Source organism: Sceloporus undulatus, chromosome 2 (genome assembly GCF_019175285.1).
Source record: "Sceloporus undulatus isolate JIND9_A2432 ecotype Alabama chromosome 2, SceUnd_v1.1, whole genome shotgun sequence".
Classification (NCBI taxonomy): Eukaryota; Metazoa; Chordata; class Lepidosauria; order Squamata; family Phrynosomatidae; genus Sceloporus; species Sceloporus undulatus.
The window spans coordinates 128,808,501-128,829,518 of NC_056523.1; the positions used below are offsets into that span (position 1 = coordinate 128,808,501).

General features: G+C 40.4%; 1 protein-coding gene across 2 annotated transcripts in view; it reads left to right on the forward strand.

Moving 5' to 3' along the window:
* NTN1 (netrin 1) overlaps positions 1-21,018 on the forward strand; it is a 176,257-nt gene that overhangs the window by 94,856 nt on the left and 60,383 nt on the right. For both annotated transcript variants that reach the window (XM_042451108.1, XM_042451109.1), the window contains exon 3: positions 10,984-11,172. In XM_042451108.1, coding sequence (XP_042307042.1) covers positions 10,984-11,172 — 189 coding nt within the window. The remainder of the gene's footprint in view (positions 1-10,983; positions 11,173-21,018) is intronic.

The window sequence follows — 21,018 nt, forward strand, 5'->3', positions numbered from 1 at the left end:
CAAGTAATATCTGGGTAAAATCCCATGGGAAAGATTCATTAAGATCAGCCAGGCAAGGAAGAGAGAGATAGACCATGGCAGAGCTTCTGTGCAAGACTACAAATTTCTACCCTAATGGTTGCTTTCATCTCAGAAAAAATATTAAAGAGTTTATTGAAAAAGGAGGTACAGTCAGCCCTCCATATCCATGGATTCTGCACCTGCAAACTCAACCATGTATAACCTATCCAGTGTTTTCTTTAAAAAACCAAAAAGCAAGCCTTGGTTTTGCCATTTTATATAAGGGGCACCCATTTACTACTGCATTGTATATAAGGATATTTGAGCATCCTTGGATTTTGGTATCCATGATGGGTTCTGGAACCAATCCCAGTGGATAACAAGGGCCCACTTCATTTGAAAAAAGCAGACGTTGTTAGTATTTAGAGGACTACAAATGTAGCCTGAGCATCTTTCAGAAAACCCTATGATTATAGTTGAACATCTTTCCATTTCATCTAACCTCAGGCCGTTACAACGACGCCAAAATAAAGCGCTTCGAATCACAGTGGAGGTATGGTGTTCAATGAGCATGCTCCTAAGATCCGAAGTCGCACCAAGCACACTTCAGCCTAAGACTGGAGCGTGGCTTGGTGTGGCTTCTGGACTCTTAGGACGCATGCATCATAGAAACACCATACCTCCACTGTGACTCGAAGTAGCTTTATTTTGGCTGTCTGTAACAGGCCATCGTGACTTATTTTAACTATCAAGAATTATGACATGCATTTGCTCAAATGAACTTGTGGTTTCAGATCTAACACGGTTTAATTCCTGTGTGCAATTTAATGCATAGAAATTCTGAATAGAAATAGTTTATTGAAAGTGGGAAATAGGGGCCTCAGACACTGCATTCACGTTGAATGGAAAGATAGCAGAATGGCCATTATTTTTCAAGTGTCAGCATTATTTAAAGTGATTGTCACTTTAATAAATAATAAATAAATAAGACTTTTATTCATCCGCTTTTTTTGTAAAAACAATCAAAGTGGCTTATAATGTTAAATGAATACACCATATGTACAAATACCCCCTTAAAAAAAATAAACAGTTTAAGGTTAAAATGACATGAACAATTAAACAATAACAGTGGGCAAATTCATAGATATATGTCAGGGGTCGCTACATGGCCAAATAATTATTCTGGAAAGGCCTCTGGAAGAGATCCATCTTAACAGCTTTCTTGAAGCTATCTGTAATTGGTGATTTGATGGATCCTCATCCGGCAGGCATTCCACAGGTAGGAGCGGTTGCAGAAAATACCTCTGGGGAAGGTTGCAGTCAATCTGGTCTTTATAGGCTGCAGTAAGTTCCCCCAGAGGACCTGAGAGCACAGGGCAGATTGTATGGAAGTAGGCGATCCTTTAAATAAGTTGGGCCAAGCCATGTAGGGCTTTAAAGGTGATAACCAACAGCTTGTATTTTTTTAAAAAATGGAAAACATATGGATTGAGACATAGAGGCGAAACGACCACTCCGAAGGAGCAGCTTGGCCACCACCCCTTGAGTGTCGGATTGGGGACGCAGAAACCGCATGCCATGGGCCCAATCTGGCATTTTTCCAGCCAAAAAGAAGTGGTAAAATGGGAAAAGGGCACCCTTGCTGCCACGGTGGCACTTTTTCTGCACTCCTTTTGGCATGCGGTGTATGAACGCTGTGCCAAGAAGCACTATAAATAGCTTACTTGCTAATTAGCTTACTTGCTGTTCACCGCTATGATCTTGGAATAGCGGTTGTCATGCCCAGCCTGGAAGATGGCTTGGAGGACCCTCAGAGGATGAGAGCAGAGCCTCTGGGATCTGAACCTATAATGGAGGAGCCAGAGCCCCAGGGGCTTGAACCTGTATAGGAGCCAGAGCTGGCCCGAGTCTGCTGGAGCAGAGTCTATGGCCCCCTCCAGAGGTTCAGCAGTCAAGTTTGCTGGTGCCGAGGCTGTGGACATGGAGGGATCTGGGCAGTGTGCCTACCTCAATGAGCGTCGAGCAGAAAAAGAGGGCCTTCGAAGATCTGGAGGCTTTACAGAAGCGTCTTCGTAATCAGGCACAGCTGAAGCCAGCTCCTTGCCTTCTTAAGCACCTGGAGCATGGTGTGGTTCTTTGCCAGTGGATATCTGACTCTTTTAGAGGAAAGACTCTGTCTCGGCTCCTTGGCTTCTTGTCTTGACTACCCGGAAACTTGACCTTGGACGCTTTATCTACCTGCCTACTGTTACCTGAACCTCGGACCGTCTGACAATTCTTCTGGTAAACCCTTTTGGTAAAGCTACTGCAACTCTCCAGGACTGAGTAGCTACACTGACTTTGCTGTGCTGGGGGGATTGGTTGTTGAAAAACTAGCTGTCTTATCAGCCCTTGGCTCTTCCCGGACAGCGGTATATAAATAAACAAATTATTATTATTAAATTAACACACCCGCTGTGCGATCAGGTGGGTGACATATGCCAGCTTTGGGGGGGTTCAGGACGTGCGTTGTCCAAATGCCATGCTCCCACACAGCCCAAGCCAGTGCTTACCGCCACCTGTACAGCCTGTTAGTTATGTTTGAATAGAATGGGACATTAATTTCAGTGAGCTACTTTAAGCACAGCTGATCTGGTCGTAACCCGTGGGGCAGAATTCATCCAAGATAAATATACCTGTTAAATACCCTAAAGGCATCAGATCCTGCCTGATCTTGGAAACTAAGCAGGGCCAACCTGGGTTATGTACACTGATGGGAGACGGCAACAAATACCAGGTGCTGGAGGATATACTACTCAAGAATGTATTGCAACCTCCCTCTGAGATTCTTAGCCTAAGAAAACCCTATGAAATTCATGAGGTCACGACGTCAAGGCAGCACAATGAGGGTGGGTGCCTAACACATGATGTCACACAAAGGGTAGTTTACGTGTGCCACTGGCCAGGGGCTGAATCTGCCGATCATATTCTCCCCTGATTTCGGGTAGGGGGAGGTGGTGTTCTGCAAGGGATCTCCAAGGAAACTCCAGAATACTCTGCACCTCACAACAGACCGTGAGCACAGTTTGCCATAGTGGAGCAAGGGGCAGGACAAACCAGTTTGTCCTTGCTGTTGAACAAGAGATTTAAATGGACTCTAAGGCCTGTTCCGCAAGGCTTTGCGGCGCACCCCGTCACATGCAGGTTGGCCGGAGGACCTAGCTCCATACTGGCCCACCCCAGCAGTGACGAGGGCGTAAAAATGGCCGGCCTATACACACGGGCGCGGCCATTTTTATGTGCGGACGCTTAGCACCGCATGTAGCACTCGCGAAAATGAGGCAATCGAGTGCCCATTGGCGCTCAGCAGTCATTTCCATGAGCAAGAAGAAGCATTTGAACTTCTTTTTAGCTCGCCGGGAAGCCTCGGTTTGGCCGCTGGGCTTCTCGCGCAGCTAATGATGGCGCAGGCAGAGCGCTGCTTTTCAGCGCTCTGTAACACGCCTATGCGTGCTTACTCACTCGGGTGAAACAGACGCAGCTGCATTGCACCACAACGTCCTGGGACAACTGACCACATAGCCGCTCCAAAGTGGGCTGCTGGCAATAGTCCCAAAACAAGTGCCAGCAGAAGTGATTTTTACCACTTCTTTTGCGGGTGACCCCAGAGGACTTCGTGGCTGCTCCAGGGGTGTGACCATCTGCACAACACAACCCGAATCATCCGGAGCTGCTCTTTTGGCCCATCTGCTTTAGGCCCCCCTTTAAAACTTTTAAGTTTGATTCAACTTCTGATTAAGGAATAAAGCTATGATCTGTAGTAGAATTACCAGCCTTGATAAGTTTCCTACTATTGACTAAGAAATTTTATACAGGAAAAATGGGAAAAACGCTATTTTTTAGCAGAAGTTGTAACTCAAAAGCATATAAGGAGCTTCCTTTGGAAGTTAAAAGGAATGATAATTCTTATTGAGAAGAAAATGAATTACTATTAAGAATAAAGACTTTTCTTATGGTAAGAAATAAGTTGTTATGTTTGCTAGCAGGAGATTAGCAAAAAACTTTTTGTGTTCTCATTGCTGGCAGATTGAAATGACTGAGAGTTAATTGTAAAGCACTAACATCTAGGAGACAGAAGAATGCAGACAAAAATTCTTTTATGGGGAAATCCTGTACCAAGTGGCCACAATAAAAATAAATCTGCAAGTGTTTTTACAATGTCATTTAAGACCCAGAGCTACTGAGCAAGGAAAGCTAATGAGCTAGAACACTATCGTTGATAACAACTAAAAAAATATAAAATAATAATAATAATAACATCATAGAAAGGCTTGACTAATGAAGGAATAAAAAGATGAGAAAGAAGATGATGAAACAATGAGAAGAAGAAACAAATCGAAAACAAACAAACAAATTAACCAAACTAAATCAAGACCTGAAACAGGAGAAGTCAAAGATTAAAAAATGTCAGACAATTGGCTCAGGAAGTAAGCGATAAATAATAATAAAGCAAGTTGAAGCATTAGAGATCATACCAATAAACTAAGGAAAACTTCTGGATGGTATGGGCTTTACTGGACCTGAGAGAAAAAGAGTATTTTTTTAAAAAAAATTTAGATAAATTCTCGAGAGCCACAAGAAAATATTTGAGGAAAAAATTGGCTATACCTTGGGAAATTTCTTGGATAAAAGAAAGGAGGAGATAGTTTTGAGATGGATAGAATTTATAGAACACTCCAGATATGTAAAGGTATGTAACTTTTGAAGAGATGTGATAGTTGCTTTATAAAAAAACACAAGTGATTTGATTCTTCAGAACAATGAAGTTTTCACACGACATCGTTATATCGTTCCTTTATCACCCAAAGGTATGGGAATCGTCATAACAGACAGACAATTCCAAAGATTTCACATGAGGTTGTTAGTGTTCTTAAACGTTGATATATCAGAATCAGCAATAATGATACAAAACGATTTCAAAACAGTTGAATTGCTGAATTCTGATATATCAACGTTTTAAGAACACTAACAACCTCATGTGAAAATCTTTTGGAATCATCTATCTGTTATGACGATTCCACTACACTTTGGGACGATAAAGGAACAATGTAACGATGTCGTGTGAAAATCTTCATTTTGTGAGTAAACTGATGGTGGCTGGGAGAGAGATAATATTTTGCATGAAATACCTATGAAAATTTGTGCAAGAGGGAAAAAAAATACAATTTCCTTGCAGAAAAGTTGAAATGAGAAGATCTCATTCAGTTGGGAAAATCTGGAGGATTGAGTTTTACTTTTAAAGAACAAATTTTTTTACTGGTTCAGTTTAGAAAGTAGTAATTCTGAAAAAAAATATAAAAGAGATGGAATAATTTCAAGAAGATAAGAAAGATGCACTCAACAGGAAAGGACAACTGCAAAAGGAACAAACCTCATTGGATGGGAAGATCAAGATCAAAAATGAAGATCACAATCTCACTCAGGGTGAAGCAGATACAACATTACTATGTGTTAGAGGTGGTGGGGACTTATCTAAATAGTTGATTTGACCATGGATTACAAATGCTCTACCTGGAAAATTAATAGAGCCGTTTTCCACAAAAAAGGAAGAAGATATTTTATTATTTGAGAAAAAAAGCTAGAATATAGTTTGTCTTCAGAGACCCATATTAAAAAAAAGGATACTAAATATTTGATATGTAAAAAGTGGGGAAAGAATTCATCTTCATGGCTCAGAAGAAGAAAAATTGGCGTCTGTATTTAAATCTTTGCGGGCCTAAATTGGTGTTGGTTGACATAACGGGAGGTATGTGGCGGTCCAGATTGTATTGCAGGGATAAAGACCCTTGTAGTGGAGGTGTGTCCTCTGACAAAGACAGACTGACATTTTATGGCAAACTGTTTGGATTTATCATTAGCGTCTTATGAAAATTGGAATGGAATGGTATCTACAGAAAAAAGATAGAATTTCAGGAAGAAAGTAAGACATATTAGAGGTAAAAATTGAACTAAGGAAAATCTGGAGTTGTTGGATACATGGAGATATAAAAATGGGACCTGAGGGATGATATTATTTTATTATATGCATAGATCTTTTTTTTTAAAAATTGATATGATTTAGGTTGAAAACTCTGGCTACTAAGTTAAAAATTTGTATTACCACTTTTCAGATTACAACTCAGTTGCATTAGTTCTTTTTAAAAGCAGGGGGAATGTTAGGTGGAGATTAAATGAGACTTGTCTTGCAAAATGAAAAGATAGTTAAGAACTGGCTGTAAGAAAAAAATAAAGGAATTTTGGGAAAATAATTGGATAAGGTACTGCAATTAGAATGGTTTCGGATGTGAGTAAACGTGTCATGAGAAGATGCTTCATCAATGCAGCAGTTATTTTTTAAAAAGGAAAGAAAAGAGAGAGAGGAGAAAACTTATTGATTTTGGAGAAGATATAGAAAAAAGTAACAAAACTTAAATTGGTAATCAAATTAAGATTACAGAGACCACTACAATGTGATGGTGGATGAGTGGAGAAAAACGTGGAAGTATGTAAAACAAAAGCATTTTGAATTGCAGATAAACCAGGGATATTATGGGCCTATGATTTTGAAAAGAGAGAAAAATGACAAGAGGGAAATGGTGAAAGATTCAGAAAATATGTCATGGATTTTATTCTTCTTTAATAAACAACAAGAAATCTCCATAGAGAGGTTAAAGGACTATCGGACTAAACAGAATTGCCAAAGATTACAGTTGAATAGAGAAGAATGAATGCTTCCATAAGAGTAAGAGAAATTGTGATGCTATTAAGAAGACTACTAATTCTGGGGCCAGATGTTGTCAACATTTTATTCTACTTTGTTTTTTTGTTTTTGTTTCTTTGTTTTTGTTTGAGGATAAGCTCCTGCTTCCATTGTAGAAGTAATTCCATTTTGCAAACTGGAAGATCCTGATAGTTGGAAGAAGCAATATATCACTGATTCCTAAAGGATTTGACTTTGAAAAAACTTACATAAAGCCTTCTGCCATTGGTACAGTAAATCACTTATCAGTATCGGTACGGTATGAAACAGGAACAACATTCTAGGTAAAACATTTGTTTTTACCAATGAGATTCTCCCTGTCCATAGATGATTGGTTTCTCACATCTCATTATATATATTTTTTTATTCATTCACATCTTCACATAGTTATTTTTGAAACAACATACAATTCTTGTTGTCTTAGGACCCTTAGCAGGGGGTTAAAAGAGCGCTTACCTTTCTAGAATGGCCAAGAAGAATACATTATGAAACAAAAACAAACCAAAAAACCCAGCTTTTGAGGTAAAGTTATGGTTTCCAATGACTTTCATATTAGAGTTATTTGAAAGATTTAAGATGGACAAAAATAATGTTCGGAGCAATGTAATCTGAGTTTGAACTGCAATTAGTTCAAATTAGGAACAGGTGATTGGAAAAACTTTTTTGTGAAATATGACACAGAAAGACAAGGTGAGGGATTGTATGAGAAGTGGGCCAAAATTTTTGGTTCTACTGTACAAATGCAACAGTGGGAAAAGATGTGGTCAAAAGGTTTGAAATTTATACTATGACCTCAAAGAGAATTTATAAAATGAGTATCAGGGGACAGAACACATGAGAAATATCAAGATGTCTAAGGGAACTTTCAATGTTTGTCGGAAATATGTAAAACAAGAGGGGACATTTACCATAGTGTGGGAGTTGTGAAAAAGTTAAGTGGCATTGGGTACAAATGCATACACGATGCAGAGATATTATAGACTAAATATGAAAAATATGGAGTCACCATAAATTGACAGGCGACTTGAAGACACATACGCACACAAATATTACAATCCTTCAACATGCAACAACCTTCCTTAGTCATGGTTATTTACCTGGAATGGAGTCCATAGATCTTAGCACTGTAGATCTGACTAGTCAATATATGGTTTGTTGTTTTGCTGTGAATAAATAGGTTGTTTAAACCAGTTAGGTCTATAAACCTCTTCTACAAGGTACTAAGCAATATGTTTGGTTGAACAAATGAAATGGAAGAGCGTGGTGAGGGTACAGGTAGGGTTGCCATATCCCGCTGTGGGAGGGACTTCCCGTTTGGGGGCGGTCCGCATGGTCCTGCCCTGGGTTGCCCCCGCCCCGGGATTCCCCAGCTCCTGGGCTTTGTTGCAAGTCTACAACAGCAGTGGCGGGGGAAAGAGAGAGGCCTGTGTAGGCCTCTCTTCTTTGGTGGGGGGGGGGGCTTGCTGCCTCTTTGGCTCGCTGGAGCTGAGGGAGGGAAAGAAGCCTCGCTGGGCTAGACTTCTTTCCCACCTTGGCTCTGCCGGCAGGGACGGAGCCCAGGCAGGAAAGAAAGCCTCCCTGAGGGAGGATTCCTTCCCTGCCTGGCCCCCCCCTCGGACAGGCCGGGCCAAGGAGCCTCGCTTCAGCAAGGCTCCTGGCCCTTCCTGCCCCCCCTCCTGACAAGGCCGGGCCCCCTCCGCATTTATATAACATTTTTTAAAAATACCCATTTTTTACATGTCCTCCTCATTTTAATAATGTGTCCTACATTTAAAATTTGTCCTACATTTGTCCCAGTTTGGAGGTCCTGACTTAGGCAACCCTAGGTACAGGGCTATGTAGCCACATGTACTCCCCAAGGACAAAGAGAGCATAAATTTGACCAACTGAAGCACATGCTATATATTTAGCAATTTATAAATAAATTGGAAGAAGCAATAAGAAATAATGAAAAAATAAATGGGAAACTGATTAAGAAAGTGGAAGGTAAAATGAAGTATGAAGAAGTAAAAATATAATTAATGATATTTTCCACACTCCGAAAGATTGTTAACTTGATTGGAAGGTATTCCTCAATGCTGTTTTGGGAAGGGGGAGAGGGGAGAAAAGTAATCATGAAATGTTGATTAAACAAATAAATAAAATAAAACATATTTACACACAGAAATAAAATGGCTCACCACAGTTGGAAGCCTGTGACTAAGTAAATGGAAACCACAGTATCGCTCTTAATAGGTAAATTCAAAGCCCTATGTTCTATTTTCTTATAGACTGGACAGGACTTTAAAAAGAGGATCCTTTCAAACAGAGGGCTTTTACATGGCCTCTCTAACTAGGCAAAGAGTAAGGCAGTAGTGCAGCATGACATCCCACTGGAGGAGGTGGGGGTGGGAAGAGAAAGTGACTCACATTTGAGTCACGTCTGAGATCTATAACTCTTCCCTGCCATTCTAATTGTAGGAAAAAACATTTTTATTGGCCAAGTCCCAATATATTTCCTCCCCCACCTCCTGTGCCTGAACCAGCTATTACCTTTAAATGGGTAGCATTTCCTTTGCTGAATAGCAAATAAAATGAACCTAACTCTTGTTTCAAATTGCTTCCTTTTTTCTGCTTTAGAATTAAAGCACATCCATGCAACACCTAGCAGGCTTCACAGGATAGGGGAAAGGAAATAAAATGCACCACATAGACCATGCAATAAAACCACCCCTTCTGCCAGTCCCCCTAATTCAACATAGAGATAACGTCAGGGCTTATGATTTCATTTGACTGATGTCAAACAAATGGCTCGCCTCCTTTGTATACCAGCCCATTCTTTTTCTGAAGAATCAGGTTGATGTAAATTTAAGTGGCTCCTAAGACAAAACAGTAGGCAGAAGGTAATTCTAGTTCAACTTTGTGAAAACATTTCATGTCAAATAACACAATCAATATAGGAAAAGGTAAAGGTAAACTATTTAGCCTTCGCTGCACTTGAATCATTCATGAATTATATAAATGTTAAGACCTAGCTAAGTCTTGTGAAAGCAGGAATATTATTGGCCAGTCCTCAAATTCTTATATTCTCATGTTAAGGCTTGACCAAGAAACAAAACTAAAGGATTGAAGAAAATGGAAGAACAATCACCAAAGATGCTTTGCTTCACTATCCCTACCTGATACCTAACTTAAGAGGTATAGGGTAGAAGGAGGAAATATTTTTGTGATATCTCCCCACCAAAAGTAGCAACTGTATTTGGTATGCTTGCTCCAAGGCAAAGGCATCTACAGAGTTAGAGGATTAATGCAGCAAAGGATCTTCAATCTGTTGATTCCAACTTCTGGAAATGGGGGGAAATTGAGCTTCTGAATGTAGTGAAGCTCAACAAGAAATCCTCAAGTTCACAAAAATCAGATAAATGTGACTTACCTTATGTACCACTTCTTTGAAATCTTTAATGGCATGGAGTGGTGAGAGGATGAATGATGTTACTCACTGACTGCACAGATAATCTTGGATTACTTTGGTTCTATTTGACTCCCCAGTACCTTGTATATGTATAATGGAGAGGAGGAAAAACATTTTTCTCGACACCTTAGTGAGCTACAGAACATCAGGACTTGTACATGTGAGATCAGCCATAGAACACAAATTCCCCTCAGGTCTTCTACACGGCCCAGGTATGTGTGTGTGTGTGGTGTGGGAGGGTGTTTGTTTGTCCATCCATTGTTTTTAGTTCACAAAAACTGTTTTGTGGTTTGGCCATGCAATACTTGCTCTTCGTTACATTGTCTGCTGTCTGTTCTATTCGATGGCCTGTTACAGACAGCCAAAATAAAGCTGTTCGAGTCACAGTGGAGGTATGGTGTTTCACATGATGCATGTGTCCTAAGAGTCAGAAGTTGCACCAAAGCCACGCTCCAGCCCTAAGGACTGGAGCCTGGCTTTGGTTTGGCTTCTGACTATTAGGACGCATGCATCATGAAACACCATACTCCACTGTGACTCGAAGCAGCTTTATTTTGGCTGTCTGTAACAGGCCACTGTGATTATATTTGAGTTCCAGCCTCCAGCCACAAGTCATGCCCTGGCCCTTGTTGTGATATGCCCAGGTCTGTTCAAGTATATTCCCAACATGTATTACTGATGCCAAGGGCAAACTTATCTATTATAGGAAAGTCACTAGTAGCAACCTCTCTGCTTTTGTCTCCTTTCATTTCAGCTTGTAACTGCAACCTGCATGCTAGAAGGTGCCGCTTTAATATGGAACTCTACAAATTATCTGGTCGCAAGAGTGGGGGTGTCTGCCTTAACTGCCGACACAACACAGCAGGTCGCCACTGCCATTACTGTAAGGAAGGCTACTATCGGGACATGACAAAGCCAATCACACACAGAAAAGCATGCAAAGGTATGTGTGACAGAAAGAAACTACAGGTCTGTTCATTTCTTTCCACTACTGTATGTGCATATCAACAGATGCTTTTCTTCTCCCAGCCAATCTTTTGTGTGTTTACTCAGAATTACTGAGTTCAGAGATGTATGTTTTTGGGTAAATGCACCCAAGGGCACATCCACACTGCACAATTATAGTATTTTGTTTCCACTTTAACTGCCATGGCTCCAGCCTATTGAATCCTGGAAATTGTAGTTTGTAGGGGATTTAGGATTCTCTGTTGCACTCCTTGGATCCCTCTGATAGAGAATTCTAAATGTCTCAAAAAACTACTTCACAGTACTCCATAGTAGGGGGCCAAGGCAATTAAAGTGGTATGAAACTGATGTAATTGTGTAATGTGGATACATCCTAAGACTGAAGATTTCCTGTCTGGCTTTCAGACTATTTATATTCAAAATTACTTGCAGAGACAAATCTTTACATTTAACCTCTATACACCCTTCTGCCTTTCCCACTTTTCTTCTTTTCTTTATAGCTACATACAAGTTTGTGTTGGTGGTAGTGGTTAAAAAACAAGGAAACACAAATAGAGTCAAGCACAAACATAACCAGCACACCCTTCTAACATCTGATTTGTCTCCTCACAGATGTTTATGGTACTGGTAAAGGAGCAAGACATGGTATATCTGTTGGTACTAACAGGAACTGGTATTACATGTTATACTAATAAGAAGTGAAGGTAAAAAATGTATTCCTGATCTACTGTATACATCCATCTATCCATCCATTCATATGACACACAATTTAGCATTACAATCCTTGAAGAAAATGTCTCCAGTAACTATGGAGGTTTTTTGGATTCAGCCTTGCACTCTGCATGTGCAAAACACTGGACTACGAGCTATGTACAGAGAAACACAGGCTTTGCCATGAGGAGGAAGAATTCTGTAAACTGGACGAAAGGACACATTTTGAAGTCTTGGTTTTAAACTGGTTCCAATATCTACAGTACTTATCTTTCTTTCTACTATATGTCATATAGCAAAAGAACTAGTTATCTCATCATAGTTAGTGTCTGAAGCCTGGAGTCTACTTCCCAGAGTTTATCCAAGCCGGAAGTCCTCAAAGTACAAGGTGAAAAGCCTTCTGACGCTGCTTAATTATTTTTAAATAAAACCATTTGTAAAGCTGAGGTGCTAATTAGTTTATGAAATGGCTTTGTTTAGGAGCTGGAAAATTCTCAAGAGGAGGAAAGAAGTCATGGGAGGCTGCAGTTGGGAGTGTGGAAGTGGGACTTAATTTGCTATTGTAAGTGTGATGAGGAATTGTACTAACATGTTCCTATTCAAACTACAGACAGCACTGTGTTCAGTCTGAAGCAGGCAGATGTACTGCTGTTTTAAGCATCGATTTTGGTCTGATTTCTTCTCGGGGGGGGGCAACATATTGGAAGAAACCCTGGGCATATCTACATGGAACAATTAAAATAATTTTCCTCTGCCCTCACTGTGACCTGTCTACATGATGCAGGGCCAAAGGCATGATTTGACGGCAGACTTCACAACAGAAGGCCAGTTCCACACTGAATCCAGTCTATCCCTGCTTAAATAGATTTTTAAAACTCACCTTTTGTTGTGAATTTTGCAGGAAAACCTGGAGTACTCCATAGCAATGGAGAGCAGCTGTTTACACACAGGTCCCATTGTGCCACTTGGTGCTACTGCTGCTGATACAAATTGCTCCCTCACGAGGCACCCAGCCATATGATTGACACTGGGCACCTCATTTCTGACCTCAGAGGGAGTGGTTCATGCCAGCGGTGGTGATGCCAGGCAGCACAGTGGGACATGTGTGTGGACAGCCACCTGGCATTGCTACAGAGTGTAGAGGTAAGGATAAAAATTCAGGCAGCTCCAGGGCCATCATGGAGCATTCTGGCTGGTGTAGAGGAACCTCAAGTATTAGGTTAAAGTTGTAACTTACTCTTTGGGCAAAGAAATTGCTCCAGTTTCAAAATGCCCCCATTTTTTCTGCCCCAATTTGTGCCAATTGAACTATAGGAGAATTTGACCACCACATGGAATTGACTCCTTCCGTCTTCCAATGAGAGATACAATGGGTTCTGCAGCTTTTTCAGGTTGTAGTGATTTCTCATTTTTTGAACCAGCTTTTGGAAGGCACATAATTCACCAGTCCAAGATTCAGGAACTTAGCCCTGAAACTATTTGGTGAAAGAGATATGGGCAGTTTATTTCTGAAAGCCCTGCTTGTCTGGACTATGCACAATGTTCATGAAACCATAATGCTTTCAAGAAAAAGAAAAAAGATCAGAAGTCTGTTTTGTTCAACTTGTCACAGCTTATCAGACTTCTTTCCTCTTTTTCCCCACCCTATCCCCCTTCAAACACATAAGCACAGGAACACATACAGATCTGCTGAATGGCTTGGAGTAGCTATTCAGAACACGTGTGACTAGACAAGTAAAAACAAAGATGTGGAAAAGAGACCTCAGACATAGGAGAAGAAAGACAAAGGTGTGAATGGATTGGTGAGGTTATTCAGATCAGCAAATGGGCCTCATACATTAAAAACAAAGGCTCGCCTTCCTTCCCCTTCCCACAGGTGTGCATACCAGCAAACACTGGGCTTCATTCAATAGGCTTAACATCTGAGAGGACAAAGGCTATTTCGTTTGCAAATACACAGATCTACTGTGCATATACACATAACACAGAGAGACCCAAAGCGTAAGTGTTTTGCTCTCTGAACAAAATAATCACAGTCCCAAAACTTACATCATTGAATGGCTTATCATTGTATGACAGGGAAATACATAGAAAAAACAAACTTATTTAAAGTCAGGGATGACTATGATGCAAATATTTGCAAATATGCAATCATTTGGGACAGTTCTGGTAATGATGATAGCAATGTGATGTATACATCTATACCTGCATCTATACCTCTATCTTCCTTATTATAGGTACCCATAGTGATATACTACATAATAGCACCATTATCAATATAAAATATAAATGCAATAATTAGCTTTTAAAAGCAATAAAAAGTGTAATCCAACCAACACTTGAAAAGAAACAAAATGCACACAAACAATCAGATAAAGCTAACAACATCAAGGATAAAAAGTACTACACATTAAAACGGGCAGCAATAAAACACATTAAAAAGCTGTCAGAATCTTCATTTTCTGGTGAAGGAGATGCAAATAATTTCTGACTTGGAGGGCATTGCAGACTTGAACATAATAGAGCAGTGGTTCTCAAATGATGGGGCGGGACCCTAGGCGGGGTGGGGAGGGGGTGACAGTTTCTAAAGGGGGAGAGAAGACTTAGAGGCCCTGATATCTCCTCACCCTTTTCCTCCTTTTCCCAAACTTTTTATTAAAATTTACACATGCATTGAGTTAAAAATTGAATTTATTTAAACAAAACTGTTCCAATTTGAACAATGTTAGTTCCTCATTAAATGCTAAAATATGAATATACATGAATGTGCAAAAGAAATACACACATTAAATAAACAAAATATTTTTATTCATATATTACGGCAAGTGGAGGTGTGTGTGCGACATCCACATGTAGATACAAAGGGATGAGGGTCCCAAGGGAAAACTTTACCACTGCCATAGAGAAAAGGTCCTTCCTAGAATCATAGAATCATAGAGTTGGAGGACTGCAAAAGCCACCAAGTCCAACCCCCTGCCATGCAGGAAATCCAAATCAAAGCATCCCTGACAGATGGCCATCCAGCCTCTGTTTAAAGACCCCCAAGGAGGGAGATTCTACTACACTCCAAGGGAGTGTGTTCCACTGTCGGACAGCCCTTACTGTCAGGAATCTCTTTTGGTTTAGCATGCATCCATTGTTCCGGGTCCTAGTCTCTGGAGCAGCAGAAAACAAGCTTGCTCCCTCCTCAATATGACATCCCTTCAAATATTTAAACAGGGATATCATATCACCTCTTAACCGTCTCTTCTCCAGGCTAAACATCCACAGCTCCCTAGGTCGTTCCTCATAGGGCATGGTTTCCAGACCCTTCACCATTGTAGTCACTCTCCTTTGGACATGCTCCAGTTTCTCCACATCCTTTTAAAATTGTGGTGCCCAGAACTGGACACAACATTCCAGGTGGGGCCTGATCAAAGCAGAATATAGTGGCACTATTACTTCCCTTGATTTAGACACTATACTTTTATTGATGCTGCCTAAAATTGCATTGGCCTTTTTAGCTGCCACGTCACACTGTTGACTCATGTTCAACTTGTGGTCTACTTGGACTCCCAGATCCCTTTCACACGTAGTTTCATTCAGCCAGGTGTCCCCCATCCTATATCTGTGCATTTCATTTTTCCTCCCTAAGTGCAGTACCTTACATTTCTCCGTGTTGAATTTCATTTTGTTAGCTTTGGTCCAGCTTTCTAATCTATTCAGGTCATTTTGAATTTTGATCCTGTCCTCTGGAGGATTAGCTACTCCTCCTAGTTTGGTGTCATCTGCAAATTCTCTCCAAGATGAAAAGGAGCCATTGTTGAGCACCCTTTGAGTTTGGCCAGTCAACCAATTAAAAATCCATGTAACAGTTACCTTGTCTAGCCCACATTTAGCAAACTTGTTTGCAAGAATTTAATGAGGAACTTTGTCAAAGGCCTTACTGAAATCAAGATATACTATATCCACAGCATTCCCTTCATCTACCAAGCTGGTAATTTTATCAAAGAGCGAGATAAGATTTGTCTGGCATGACTTCTTTCTCTGAAACCCATGTTGACTTTTTGTGATTATGGAATTGCCTTCTAGATGTTCACAGACTCTCTGTTTAATGATCTGCTCTAGAATCTTTCCTAGTATTGATGTCAGACTAACTGGATGATAATTGTTTGGATCCTCTTTCTTCCCCTTTTTGAAGATGGGGACAACATTTGCCCTCCGCCAGTCTGCTGGGACTTCTCCTGTTCTGCAGGAGTTTTCAAAGATTATTGCCAATGGCTCCGATATTACATTTGCCAGTTCTTTTAATACTCTTGGATGTAGTTCATCTGATCCTGGAGACTTATATTCATTTAAATTAACAAAATATTCCTCTACTATCTCTTTACTTATTCTGTACTGAAATTCCCCTAATCTGTCCTCTGCTCCATTTTCCTCGGGTTGAGCATCCTTTTCCTTTTCTGAGAAGACTGGGACAAAGAAGTATTGAGTAATTCTGCCTTTTCTCTGTCTTCTGTTAGCATTTAGCCATCTTCTCCACACAGTGGTTCTACCATTTCCTTTTTCTTCCTTTTGCTGCGGACATACCCAAAAAAGCCCTTTTTATTTTTCTTAACCTCTCTAGGAAGCCTGACTTCATTCTGCGCTTTAGTTTTTCTGACTTTACCCTTACACAGGCTATGCTATTTGTTTGAATTCCTCTTTGGTGATTTCCCCATTTTTCCATTTTTTATACATGTTCCGTTTAAAACTTAGCTCAGTTGAAAGTTCCTTAGTCTTCCATCCTGGTTTCTTGAGACACCTCCGATTTTTCTTCCTCATTGGAACTGTTTCAAATTGTGCCTTCAGTATCTCCCTTTTGAGAAAGTCCCATCCGTCTTGAATTCCCTTATCTTTTAGTATTCCTGACCATATAATCACTCCCAGTATTTCTCTAAGTTTACTAAAATCCACTCTCCTAAAATCTAGAATGCGTGTCTGACTATGCCTGGCTTCTCCTTTCCATTTCCATTTCCCCAGTTACCTAACTTGTTCTTCATAGGGAATGCTTTCTAGACCCTTCACCATTTTAGTCACCCTCCTTTGGATACGCTCCAGCTTCTCCACATCCTTTTTAAAATGTGGTGCCCAGAACTGGACACAATATTCCAGGTGGGGCCTGACCAGGGCAGAATAGAGTGGCACTATTACTTCCCTTGATCTAGACACCATGCTTCTATTGATGCAGCTTAAAATTGCATTGGCCTTGTTAGCTGCTGCATCACATTGTCGACTCATGTTCAACTTGTGGTCTACTTGAACTCCCAGATCCCTTTCACACGTAGTTTCATTCAGCCAGGTGTCCCCCATCCTATATCTGTGCATTTCATTTTCCCGACCTAAGTGTAGTACCTTACATTGTGTTTTCTTCACATTTGGCTGCTGTCCTCCCCCTTCCAAATCCTATCCAATTTTTACACATTTTCCTTTTTGTTCAACTCACTTTAGACACTCTTCATTTCCCTTTCTGTTAAAATTGACTTCATGCATTCTTCTCCACTGCTACATTTAAAAGCTCTAAGTTTCCTCTTTCCCACATTTTTCTTTTTGTTGGCTCTTCACATTCACATTAGAACTATTTCCCAAATGTATATTTTTATAAATTTCTTATTCTGTATTTAACTTACTTCTGCTGTCAATCAACAGGATGAATTATGCATATTTTTTAAATGCTGCATGTGCTTCAATTATAGAGGGGGGATCTAATGCTGAATCCCTTTTGATATATGAGATGCAAACTCTGTTCAGCACCGCAGAAGCAGTAATAGCTTATATAAGAAAGTGCCACCCACACTAAAGTTAAGCATGCTATTTTCTGTCCTAAAGTGCAGAGGGAAAGAGCAGTGGGGATACTATCAGGTGAGGGGGGCAGGGTAAGTGCAGTAAAGCAATTGAGAATGTGCTTTGTGTACAGAGAGAGGAGAATGATAGAGATGGAAATGGCAAAAACCTTGCTCACTGGAAACTCCTTTGAGACACCTCCCCCCTGTGTCTCCCCACTGTCAGAGCTTTTAGCAGATGTTGCTTTTGCATATTAAATGTTATATTTGGAACTATGAAGTCTACAACTGAAAGATGAGCTCCTCAGGAATACAGCAATAGAAGCCAAAATTTGAAATTCATGGAATAATTGGCGCCATATACAGTGACCCTGTTTATGCTCTCTAAACTCTGTCCCTCTGCGAGGGCAAGCCCTTGTGTTTCAGCTAAGAGAGTGTCTGTGGGAGGCAGATGTATTGTGTGCCCACCTCATTCATCTCATAGAAAGGAAACATGCCCAACTAATGTGGGCCACTCAGAACAGCCTGAAGCTTTTGAATACACTGGGATTTCAGCTGCAGAGAGCAGTGGGGTTGGTGGGAGGGGGAGGGCAAAACAGCCACAGTACTGAATGTGGGCACTAAGGATGGAGAGGGAATAAAAGATTGCTTGACATCATTGCTTGGCAGGTTTGGAATCCACAAGTGCAGGGAATTCGGAAAGACCAAAGCAATTCATGCCTGCAGTGGGAGGGAAGGAACTTTGACACAATAGTTTTAATATTTTTCAAGTTGTTCAACCCTCCTAAGGGGAATAGTGTGCTGATTGGTAAAGTGTTGGTAGAGCATGAGAGCAGATCCATTTGCTAGTGAAGTGGATACTTTCAGGTTGAGCCCAGAGTAACAGAGCCTGCAATTAACAAAGACAAAACTGAATAGAAATGTTCCTCTTCCTGAGTAAAACATAATAATAATAATAATAAAAAGGGAAGAGAGATGAGGGCAAGAGAGAAGAAGAGGAAAGAGCTACTTGAGTGTTTTCTTGCAGTGATAGAGGAGAGGTTCCCTCCGCCCCCCGCTCATCCCCAACTCAGAGATAACAGAATTTCATCAAGAGTTAACTGCACATCAAGATCTCATCAACAATTATATAAAATCAAAAATATACCAGGAATTCTTTCTCCCCAAGCTTTTACCTACTCCTGCTATGTCATGAGCAAACATAACAAACTATAGTCTCTCTTCTTTCCTTAAACCTGGGTTCAAAGAAATCCTTGCCTGCTTCACTGAATTTTGAGTGTAGGGTCATGGCAATACGTACACGAAATGTATGTATGAACATGGCAGTGCACTGTGAGAGAGAAAACCCAACACTAATACTTTTTAATGTTAATTAGAACTAGGTAATTCAGAGGATGGAAAGCCTTCAGTTAACAGACTCCATGTCCTCACTCCATTGTTTACATTCATGTCAGATTTTCAGGCTGTATGAAGATTGGAGGAGGAGGAGGAAGAGGATGAGGAGGCGGGGGGAGGGGGGAGAGAAAGAGGCTTGGACAAACCTTAGAAACAATGGTTCTTTGCCAGACTTCAGGCTGAAGTATGCAAAGAAAAGAAGAGGCCTGTAAAATTTGCCTTTCTCTTATTGTTGCATGGATACTTCCATGCTTCATACATCTGAGGCTGCAGATCTGTGTTTTAGTTTTAGTAATTAATGTTAAAAATGTGTTTTTAGGAAACTGACATCCCCTTCTCCCCCCCCCCCCCCCCCATAGTATTTGCTATGGTTTTTCCTATGTTTTGTTCATTCTCCTCTCTATGATGTGGCAAATGAGGGGATGAGCCTGTTCTGTGAGCTGTACCACTTCAGGCTATAGGCTCACTTAGTTGATTGGCCTTCCATATATGGTGCACATGGGGCAATGGTGGCTGGTGACTTCCATTTGAGTTGGGTGGAGAATCTACTCTGAGATTTAGTCTAAACTTTTAAAGGAACTATACAGCATTGGGACCTATCCCCCCAAATAGGTTCAGCACCTTGATCACACTAGTGCTATGAGAGACATGAACCACCACATTTTCTTTCTCATCATGTCTTAGTTTTTTCTGTGGAGCGATATTTCTTTTTAAAAATGGAGTTCACCATTTGCTTCCCATCCCACACATGTAATGAGGATGCACTACAGTATCTGGAAAGTGAGATTTACTCCCCCACTTATATTTCTGGGAATCAGACCTTATTCTCAGCACATGCTTCTTTGTCTCTAAGTAAGTTTCAGCTGCAAAGAACAGCAAGGGTGATACAAAACTGTGGATCCTTAGATGAAATCTCCTAACTCAATGCTGATTCCATATAAACAAACAAAACCCTCCAAATCAAGATGTGGAACCATGCTGCATCTTAGCTATTTTCATACTAAGGAACTATCACAAAGCCTCCCAAATTTCTTATTCAATGTTAATTGTTAATTGCTCCAACAGTGTACCTCAGTGTACCTATAGATGCATCCTATCAGCATAATACCAACATTGTTCTTTTTCTGTTACTTATCAGAATAGATTTAAAACATGGCAATGCAGTTATTATTGTTGCTATTGTGGTTTTCAACTAACTCTCCCTTGCCCTGCCAACAGCTTCTGTAAACGCTCTTTCTTCTATACAGTGTGTGGGGAAAATATCACTTGTACAAAATGCTCAAGTTCTCCATTGTTTTGTCTTACTCTACCCAGAGGTGAGATTTTAGCACACATGACAAACAGCGAAAGGATGGTTTAAACCTGTGCTTCTCAGGCTATCTGATGTGGGGGACCAGTATTTATTTTTTCCCCAATGCGGCAGATCCCAGCACTAAATTTGTGCCTCTTGGGTATAATTGCTAGGGACCAGCAGCCAGTGACTGATGGACTGGTCTAGGAGTCACCAGTTTGAGTAGCTCTGGTTTAGACTACTAGTGTTGGAAAGGAAAACTCTATACTTTGTTCATTCATCTTTGCCACCGGCTCTGTCAAGATCCTCAGCCCCCAAGACTTTTAAGCATACATTTTAAAAAACATAATTGAAAGTTTATCTTATTTACAGTCAATGGAAAAATTGCTTTATGAAGATTGTTCTGTGGATTATAACAGTGTATCAAAAATACTTATTTCTCTTCAAGTAAAAGGTTCCACTTTCCTGATTTCAGAATGTGAAAGAAAAACATTGGTGGATTTTCCTTTCATTTTGCCTTGTGCTCCACAATAAATAAAATGAACAAATCTAATCGATGTCAAGAGAATTTTTTAAAAAACCACTACAGGTTGGAAGTTTCTGCCTCAGTACAAGTTGAACACTG